Source organism: Frankliniella occidentalis, unplaced genomic scaffold, assembly GCF_000697945.3.
Source record: "Frankliniella occidentalis isolate FOCC.00 unplaced genomic scaffold, Focc_3.1 Scaffold80, whole genome shotgun sequence".
NCBI lineage: Eukaryota > Metazoa > Arthropoda > Insecta > Thysanoptera > Thripidae > Frankliniella > Frankliniella occidentalis.
The window spans coordinates 567027-577258 of NW_026267210.1; the positions used below are offsets into that span (position 1 = coordinate 567027).

The window sequence follows — 10232 nt, forward strand, 5'->3', positions numbered from 1 at the left end:
CAGAGAGGGAGGAGAAGGCAAGGTGGAGGAAAATTGACAGCCACAGAGACTCGTATACTGACTGGGGCGCTCGCGCGCAGCGCAGGGGGGGGGGGGGGGGAGGAGGAAGTGAGGCCGCGAGTCGATGCAGCACTCGTTTTACGGCAGCCGCACGGAGCGGCGGGTGAATTTGAATTATGATAAACTGCGCAGCCGTGCACCTCGCAAGGCCACGCCCCCTGCCGCCCCTGCCCCGGTCACTGCGGACGAGACGCACGATCGCGACCCACCACGGGCACGGGCTCGGCGGATCCGCCACCGGGACTATGACTCTACTGCGACTACGATCTTTTGGTGGTCACCGAGCTCCGACTGGCCGGACGCATGGGAGGGAGAGCAGTGCGACAACAACGGTACCGTCTACCCGACACTGCCGGAAGGACGGCAAGTTGCCCCGAACGCCTATCGCGCGGCCGACGCTCGCGCGCTCGCGGCGGGTCGGGCACCTCGCGGCCGCGGCGCGAAGAGTGACCGGGACAATAGAGCCCGCGGCGACACCGCGCGCCCGGCCCGCGAGGTACAAGGCAATAACGCAGTCAAGGCAATACTCTATACCGCCACTACTCCTCTCCCCCGCCGTAAAATTCGCAGAGCCAATTAGTCAGGGTGCCTGGGCCTGTGGCGGTGCCGCGGGGCGTGGCGGGGCGTGGAGGGGCGGGGCGGGGCGGGCGCCGCTGAACAGCGGGGCCTCCCACTGGCCTAACGGGGTAACCCGGCCCGAGGCGCCCGCTGGTGCGCCCGCCGGTGCGCCCGCCGGTGCTCCCGCTCCGCATAGTGTAGCCCGGCCCCAGCCACGCTCTACACCAAGGTCAGCCCAAGCACCTGGCGGCGCTGTTGTGCACCGTGTGTAGTGGAACGCCACACGTCGCAACGAGTCGGGAAACACGTGCGGCCGGCGGGCGCGGCGAGGAGGAGGCGAAGTAAAGGAGACGAGAGTCCTGTACAACTGCCCTCTGCCCTGCGCAGCCCCCGCCCGCGGCGGGCGCCCGCGCGGCTCACAAGCTTGCTCAGCTAAGCGCCGCCGCGAAGCCCCACGCGGCGGACAACAACATGCAGAAGCTCGCGGGCGGGGCGGGGCGGGGCACGCGCGTTCATTTACAAACACGCCGGGTGCGCGCCCGACGACGCGGCCTGCCGGCCAGGTCACGAAGCTCCCCTCTGCTGCTCCGCGCGACTCGCAGCGCCGCCGCTGCCCAGTCAGTCTCTGCCGGTGCCAGTCTAGCGCGACACGGATTTCGAAACTCTCTCTGCCCCTCGCCAGCTCCTCCATCTACCTCCTCCTTCTCCTCCTCCTCTCACCCAGCCCAGAGCGAGGCCGTCGTCCGACAATCGCTATAAATCAACAAGAAATCCTCCCTCCGTGAAGAAGGCGAATTGCTGCGCTCTGCTGTACCGAACCCGACTCGGACCCGGCCCTGATGACGGGGCTGATGACGGAGCTAATGACGGAGACACGACGAGCAGTCTCTCTCTTTCTCTCTTCTTGCCCACTTCGATTAATCGAACAAATTCGTTTCCGCTCGTGGCGAGTTTCCCTTTTTGTTTATTTTTTTTTTCTGTCGGGGAGACCCAACGCGGTTGAGCGACACATACAATCGCACGCGAGAGCGCGTCACGGGCAGCGGTCGGGGGGCCTGTGACGTCAGAGCGCCCCCCACTGCCGCTCGCCGCACAGTATGAGTAGCCGAGCGGCCCCCTCCTGCTGTCGGTGCCCTATTATTGCACGTATTCTCGTTAATAAACGCGCCAGATGGAAACGTGCCGAGGTTCAACCCACCCCGCTCCAGCCAAAATAGACTGAGCGCCGCGCCGCTGCACTTCGGGGCAGGACTGCTTGTCCAGGTGACATGGTACTTACGCTGTCGATCTGCAGGGACGGCCGGTGGTGCGGCTGCCTGCCCGGGGGAGGGCCCTTGTTGGGCACGATGCCGTTGGCGCGGTGGTCGGCGCCGCCGTGCTTGACGGCCTGGCCCGGGTACTGGCCGCGGCCAGAGTAGTTGGGCTTGCCGTCGGCGGGCTTGAGGAAGCCGCCGCGGTGCGCGGGCGGCGGCGGGTGGTGGGCTCTGTGGTGGTTGCTGGAGCCGGGGGCGGGCCGCTTGAACTCTGGGGGGCCGGGGGCGGCGCTGCTGCCCGCCGCCCCCGACGCCGTCCCTGCGGTCGCCCCCGCCGCTGCCGCAGCAGCGGCGGCAGCGGCGGCGGCCGCCTGGCCAGGACCGCCGGGTGTGGGAGGGCCGTTGCCGTCGATGCCGAAGAGGCGCAGCGGCTCCTGCATCAGGTGGTGCTTGACGACGTTGTAGTTGCCGAGCGTGTCGCGGATCTGCTGCGTCACCCGGTCCGCCGATGAGGGGTTCACCTGCAACATCGTCAAACAAGAGGTCAGCCAGGCTGTCGCTGCTATGGTCGGCGCCCGGGCGGGGCCGGCGGCCGGTGTGATGTGGTCGCCAACCTCGGCGCCGCGCCGGGAGGGGAGGAAAGCGCTCCGGACGGAGGGTGGGGGAGAGGGGACTCTTCTGTGCCAAATAAAGGCCGGGCGCCGACGACACCCCCACGGTAAAGTGGTCCGCTGAGCCGAGCGGCGTGCACCGCCAATGGGATGAGCCCCTCTCCTCGCCCCACCCCGCCTCACCCGCCCCGCGGTCACGTGGACGGGTTGCGTAATCCATTGTGAGAGGGACGCGATGCGCGCACAGAGGCAGCACAAACGGAACGGACACATTCTACTGCAGCGGGCTAAACGTTATGAGCAAAAGAGAGGCGGGCACAGGGAGAGAGAGACCCTCTCCTCGGAGGATCAACAAAAAAGCAAAAAAAATAAGATACGGCGAGACGACTCAACCCCTCCCCACCTCTCCCACCCGGCACCTCTCCACCTCACAGACCACCCTACCTCTCCACCCACCCCCGCCGAGCCCAGAGCGTCCAATATCCACACCCCCGCGCGTCCCCGAAAAAGAGAACAGACACAAACGCAAGGCAGGCGAGGGGAGGGGTAAAACGGGGGGAGGGGTAAAGGGCGATCAGAACGCGCCATCCTCCTTCTCCTGGCGGTATTCACGACTGACTTCGCCCCCATTGCAAAGAGCCCCCGTCACCACTCTCCGCCCCCTTCCTCCCCCCATTTATAGACGAGCCTCCAGCCACTGCCATTAGCGCAGGCGACCGGGCCCGCAGCCGGGCAGGCCGACGGCACGGACAGACACGCATGACGCCGCGTCGGGTAGCCGTGGCTGGTGTCAAAACCCAGAATACGAGATGAGTGACCTGACTATGATGAGACCAGCGAAGGGAGGAGTGGGGGGGGGGGATGGGCAGGGTAGAGCGAGGTGGAGGGGAGCAGGCAGGCAGGCGGGCCGACAAAAACAGAAAAGACCGAGATTGAGAGGGTTGGTGGAAGGGGTTTGGCTACAACCAGAGAGGAGGTGGGCTGGGCGACGGGCAGAGGGGGAGGAGGGTAGCGAGGCACCTGCTTGCCTGCCATCCCCCCTCCCCGCTGCTCCTCCTCCTCCTCCTGCAGCAGGCTCAGACGGCAGCGACGGTCTGGTGCTGGCGGGCAGGCGGGCGCCCGCCGGGTAGGCAAGCGGCGCACACGCGTGCGCACCGGACGAGCGGTTGCCTACCCCGCGCCCGCCACCGCCACGCTTGGGAGGAGGGCAAGGAAGACATCGCCGTGGTGCACAGAGTGTGTACTGCGCACGCGAGGCGAGACGCGCGAGGTGCCGCCCCATAGCGCGACAACAGACGCTATGGGCAGCGCGACAAACTCTGCCCAAGGCCAGCACATCGCAGAGCAGCCCAGCCATTTCCGGCGGCGGCGGCGGCGGCGGCGGCGGCGGCGCAGCAGCAGCAGGACGAGGAGGAGGAGGAGGAGGAGGAGGAGGAGGAAGAGGAGGAGGGAGAGGAGGAGGAGGGTGTAGCAGCAGCGGTACCGTGCCGGAGCCTAGGGGCGTTAAGGGCTTTGTCCTGCACCAGAGGTCCTGCCAGCAGGCGGGGACAGCGACCCGGCCCGGCCACCAGGAGCGGCGCGCGGCGCCCGGACGGGTCAGCGCCCCGAGAGAGAGAAAGAGAGAGAGAGAGGGAGGAGAGACGTAGAGGGATAGAGATAGAAAGAGAGATAGAAGAGAGGGAGAGAAGAGAGAGGGAGAGAGACTGGGGGGATCGGAGGCAGTGCCCTGCCGGCCTGGCATGCCCGGCGCGGCGCCCTTGTCAAGGACGACCTACATTGTCACACACAGACGCGCGCGCGTGCACATACACAACACACATACCGCTCGCTCGCTCGGTTATAGAAATCCCTCCACGATCCCTCTCCTACTCTGCGAGGAGGATGTGTCCTTGCGGTGCTGCGCCGCGGCGGCGTAACGGTCCGTTCGGTCCGAGTCATGCTCATCGGAACGGCAAGTCCTGCGCGCAGCCCGCGCCGCCGCCATGTTTCATTTATTATGAAACCGCGCGGCGCTCCAGAGAGATCCTCCAGAGCCATTCCCTCACACTCCAGCGCGCTATGGGGGACGGCGATAGCGCCTATCAGTCAGGACGGTGCGCTCGCCGCGGGGGCGGCGCGGGGGCGGCGCGGGGGGCGGCCCGCACCCAAAGAGATGACGTTATCAGTCATGATGTGTATTGGCAAGACGGCACGGCGGCGCGGCCAGGCTGCGAATGACGCGCGTTTCGCAAACCGGAGAGAGAGACAGACAGACTGGAGCAAGGAAGAAGAAGGAAAATAGACAGAGATAGAGAGAGGAGAGCAGAGAAAAAATAATATGAGGACTGCACATCAACCAGCAAGGAGGCTGAGAAGGGGGTGGAACAGCATGGCGAGGGCGGTGTGGAGGGGGAGGAGAAAAAAAAGACAGAGACGGAATATAAATGAAAGGGATGAAAAAGGAGGGGAAGAGCGAGACTGGAAAAGACTGACATATTCTTGTTGCACGTCTGCGCGCCTTCATCGTGCCCGGCCACCGCGCCTCTCCAGAGCCTCCAGGGCCCCAGGGCAGTACAGCGCGGAAATAGAAATATGAAAAAGAGAACCCACTGCGGTTCTGCACCACCAGCAATTATTATTTTTCGGCAAAATATCGGGCAGACAGCCGCGCTGTACTACAGCCAGGAGGCCATGGCGAGGAACAAGACCGGGCAGACAGCACGGCTAGGCCGCGCGGCCGGCCGCCACACTTTCACTCCAGTGCAGCGGTGCGGAGAGGGAAGGGGAGGAGAAGAGAGGGAGGAGGAGGAGGAGGAGGAGGAGAAGAAGAAAGGAGTGAGGAAATGAGAGGGAGAGGGGGATAGAGAGGGACGGATAGAGAGAGAAAGAGAGGGGCCGAACAGAAGCGCCGCCAGCGGCATAATCAAACTCGACCAACACTAATTGTTGCTAATAAATCAGCAAAACTAATCCAGTCGAACTCTTTACCGCAGCGGATCGCAGTGGAGGGGCCCGGGGGCAGTCTCTCAACCAGATGAGCGTTACGCGGTTATACCCCCTCCCGCCCCCTCCTCGCGGCTAAACGCGCTCGCCTGCCCTGCGTTGAGGGCGTCGTGCGCCCACATTCCGATCACATGCGAGGTCTAAGCTCATGGGGCTCTTACCTTGCCTACCCCAAACTATCATCAAATAATTTTGGCCAGAAGAGCGTACATCTACCTCACGAGTGTATTACCTCCCAAAAGCAAAACTCGTGCTGAGGCAACATCGTGTCGTCGCCGTCACGCACGGAGAGGTCACCCCGCGCGTACCATACAATCTGCGATGGAATTACATTAGCAAAGAGGGGAAAAAAAAGGAAACATGGCCCACAAGTTGGCGGACAGATCTTTCCACCTTTCTACGACACAACATGTCAACGTCTCTCACAATAAGTCCCCACTGCAAAAAGCATACAGTCCCCGACCTTTATACTTAAACTTCTGGATGGACGCGTATAATTGACTAGCTTCTTTCGGATACGGCGGAAATAACGCAGATGCAATGGGGTATAATTTATTAATGGTCACTCACCCATTTAATGGGAGCCAACATTTCCCTCGGTGACGGCACTCGTCGGAGCGCCAGAGTGACCAAATCCACATAATGGCACATCCTAGTCCACCTTCGGGTGGTGGTGTGGTGCGCCTTCGCACGGAAAGGGTCCTAACTACACTACTACCCCTTGAGTCGCCCTAAAAGGTAAGGTGACGGCCCACCGCCACCGCCGCCCGCCCCGGGGGTAGCGAGCGGTGCGGCAACAGGTTGGCCGTGCTGTGCCAAACCCATTGCCTATTCACGAACTCGCCGCGGCTCGGCAGGCCCGGCCCGGCCCCGCCCACTAAACGGGAGCACACGCGGCCCACAGTGGCCCACGGCGCTGTAATGACTGGCCGAGGCCTCACCTGTCTCATGGCCTGGGACGGACGGGGTGTTCCGCGCGGGGGCGGCGCGGGGGCGGCGCGGGGGCGGCGCGGGGGTGACAGACTGTCGACAGGGCGGGGCCGCCGGCAGAAGGGTAAGATTGATAGCGGAGACGACTTGAATGAGACAAGGGAGGTGCAGAAAGAGGTTAGGGGGCCACAATAAAGATGGAGAGAGAGACGGCGAGTGAGAGAGCGAGAGAGAGCTGGGCTTGTGGAGGGATCAATACGAGGGAGAGAGAGAGAAAGAGGGAACAGGGCGGCGGGTGGGCGGAGGGGGTGCCAAAGGCGCGGGGGTCAGAGTGGTGGGGCAGGAGGCGGGGGTGAGATGGGGCGGGGCAAAACACGGCAGACACACAGAGCCGCGCGGCCCGCCGCGGGGCGTCCTGCAGCAGAGGGAGGGCATCCAAAGGCGTTCTCCAATACTGTTCCGGCCGCATGGGGCGGGAGTCGCGGCAGCAGCGGTCGTGGTCACAGTGTGGTCACACCACACGCCGCCCCCTCCACGGCGCCCCGCACGACCACCACGGAACGAGGACACGACACAAGAAAAAGCCATCAATCAGCCCTTGCCTCGCTTGCGCTGGAGTTGGGGACCCAGCCGGGCCCCGGCCGGACAGTGTCAACCGAAGTCACGTTCACGTTCGGCCTGGCAGTCGATGGCCGATAACATATGTGGCAGCCCGCCTCGCGCGCACACCGCACGGCCACTCCCGTCTCGTCTGCTGCTGCTGGGCTGGAAGTTCGCACAGGAGGGAGAGAGGGAGAGAAAGGAAAGAGAGTGCGCGTGAGAGTGAGACAGAGGAGGGAGGGGAGGGGGCAGTGTTGCTGCGGCTTTTCACAAAGTGTTACGTGGCGGGTCGGGGTGATGGTGTGGACATGCGCCCGGCGACAGCAGCGCCTTGAAAACGGTAGGTGGAAATATCGACGGCAAAGTTACGCGGGTGTTTCAATCCATGTCTCATATGAAGGTGACGTCATTGACGGAGCGACAGCAGCGAAGCCTTTTACGTTATCAAACAAAAATTTTCCCGTATGGATTTGGGACCGACCAACGCCCCTCCCCTTTGCCCCTCCATTTCCTGCCCTACTGGACCGAGCTGCACACCGCGTCACAGCGTGGGACTGGTTCGTCCTAGAGGGAAAGGAGAGGGGGTGGGGGGCGGCGCAATGACAGCCAGCCTTGTCCCAAAGGAAAAGTAACAAGCAGCCCCCGCGAGGTGTGAACCGGCCTCGGACACACTGGGCTGGAGACCGTCTCCACACACTTGACATTAAGGCAGGGCATAAATTATTCTCGAGAGAAAATTACGTTGACGACACTTATTTAGGAGCAAACATTACGCCCCACACAACTCAAACAGTGTGAGTACAACTACCCACACAGTGTTGTGCAAACACTAGAGTGTTTATAGAGTTAAAGTTTAGTGGAAGTATACTTAACAAAGTTAAAAATAGTCTTATTTTTACATTACGTTTCCGCGTTCAGAAACTGGTTTGAAACGCCATGTCACAACTTATAAGTTGGAGCATTCAAATTATTATTCGACGGAGAATCCGGAGCATTAGGTGTAACCCCAAAATGCAGCAAAAGCGTAGGACCATTAAATCCTTTAGATCCCCCAATTTTCTTTGGCAATTTGTCATCAAATAAGCTCGACTGAATTTACGGGGCGCGGGCACAAAAATACAGATCATCCTCAAATCGTAAAAAAGTTTGCGTTAAAGGTTGAACGTGTACACACTACACAGGCGGGTCTGGAGTCTCGCCGCGCCAGGTTGTTGTGTGTCTTACTTGCGGTCGGCTCGGCCGGTGCGCCGCCCCGCGAGCAGCTCACCCATTCAGCCTTGCAGGGGGGGGGGGGGGGGCTGGCCTCGCTCGGCCCCGCGAGCAGCCCGCCGCCGCCGCGGTCGGCAGACACCGCCGCGCAGACTTTCGGCAGACTATAACGCCGCCGCTAACGCCCAAGAGCGTGGCTGCGGAGCGGCGCAAAGGCACACAGCAGCAGCAGCAGTGATTGGGCAAACGCGAGGGGGATACGCCCAGTACTCTCGACAGCGACACGTACGCGGAAAATAAAAGAAAACCGAGACCGCGAGCAGCACAGCCGGGCAATCCCACACGTGTTGATACGATCGCATATGCCTGCATCATATAGCAGTCAGGTAATCTTGATGTGTCCTGGAGCCACCGCGACTGGGCGGCAGCAGCAGCAGCCGCCCAGTGCGAGCGCCGCAGCCCCGGCGGCGGCCGTGATCCGGGTCACATCCACCTGTGCGTTGCCCCCACCGCGCCACGCCGCGCCGCCAACAGCGCAAACACGCAAGCCCGCGACTCCCGCCGTGACATTTTATGTCACACGGAATATAAACTTTTTCGGAAAAGCGGGTCGCTTCTCCAGACCTTACCCTCCCTCCCTCTGCCCCTCCTTCTCCTATGTCGCTCACCCCGGTGCTCGTAATAAAAACATGAGTACTACGTACACCTTGAAAAATCATTACCAGCTGTGACAACTATCGCATGGCTAGCCCATCAAGAGATAACCAAAAAATTAATTGCTGCGGCAACATTCATACATTGTTGTATGCATGTGGAGTGGATACAGAAAATTTAGTAAGGCCTGCTTGGCTCGCCACTTCGTGCTGATCGTCTCAACCATCATTTCATGGTTGATTCTGAGCTAAGCATATGGTGGTTGCTTAGACAGACAGATGGATGGATAAAAAGATGGGTAGATCGATGGATGTGTAGATAGATAGATTGATTTCAGGGCTAAGGCAATGACCGGCCCACTGCCGGAAGAGCAGGAAGTGCCGCGCCGAAGCCAAGTGAACGGCCTCAAGCAAAGAGACGAAGAGGAGGAGGGGGGGGGGGAGTTGTAGCGGGCACGAGAAGTACACATCGACGAGCCGCGTCGAACTTTATGTACCAGCGTCCGCATTATACTTAATGTACTCTCTGGCGCGTCAATGTACTCACCCGGACGGGTGCTCCGAAGAGCGGCGCGCCGGCAGCCTCGGCCTCGCGGTCTGCCTGGGCTTGGGACGACATCTGCGCGCGGGCCAGGCGGTCGCGCTCGCGCAGCCGGTCCCGCTCCACGCTGCAACAGGAGAGAGAAAACAGTCAGGCACATGGCACATACACGGCATCGCGCCACGGCTCAGCGCCGCGCGTACAGGAGAGGGGCTGAAACCCCCGCGGCCCCCGGGGCAGAGATGCTGTACCGCACGCACAGCCTATACGCGCTTACTGCGGTGCCTTCTTCAACTTCTTCAACAAGGGTTAATACGACTGCTTGTTCATAGCGAACTGGAGCCACCCATTTCTCGGGTCACGCAGTCAGGCCGGGTCCGGCCCATCCCCTGCGGTAGGCTAGTGCCGTCCCGTCCGTGGGTTCGCAAATGCTGGCACCCCTTCTGCACTCTGTTTTAGCTCCGGCGGTGCACAGACTTACATCGCTAGTCACCATCGCCTAGCGGCGGTATATTCCAGGCTACAAGCGTGGCACAGTAGGGACGGTAATCCGAGCCCAGGCCAATGCTAGCCACCCGGTGTAGGCAGTGAAGCTACCTACGTGACCACACTAAAATACTGAGCGACGCACATTGTGCCACACAGGCGGGTCACCGAGGAGGGGCGTCCCGGACCGCGACCTCGCACCGAAGTGTCCGGCCTCCCTATTGGTCCCGGGGGTCACCCCCCCTCCAAAATCGGTGAAGGCTACGGAGGAAAATAATTAGTAGACAGGGACAAAAATTAAGAGATGCGTGGTGTGCCCTCCTCCCCCCTCCCCTGCAGCCGCCCAGCC

The 10232-nt window shown here is 61.8% G+C and overlaps 1 protein-coding gene across 4 annotated transcripts in view; it reads right to left on the minus strand.

Moving 5' to 3' along the window:
- The window catches only part of LOC127749700 (AF4/FMR2 family member lilli-like), a 70314-nt gene that overhangs the window by 2517 nt on the left and 57565 nt on the right, over positions 1-10232 (minus strand). For all 4 annotated transcript variants that reach the window (XM_052268981.1, XM_052268980.1, XM_052268982.1 and 1 more), the window contains 2 exons: positions 9404-9524; positions 1898-2392 (listed from right to left, as the gene is read on the minus strand). In XM_052268981.1, coding sequence (XP_052124941.1) covers positions 1898-2392; positions 9404-9524 — 616 coding nt within the window. The remainder of the gene's footprint in view (positions 1-1897; positions 2393-9403; positions 9525-10232) is intronic.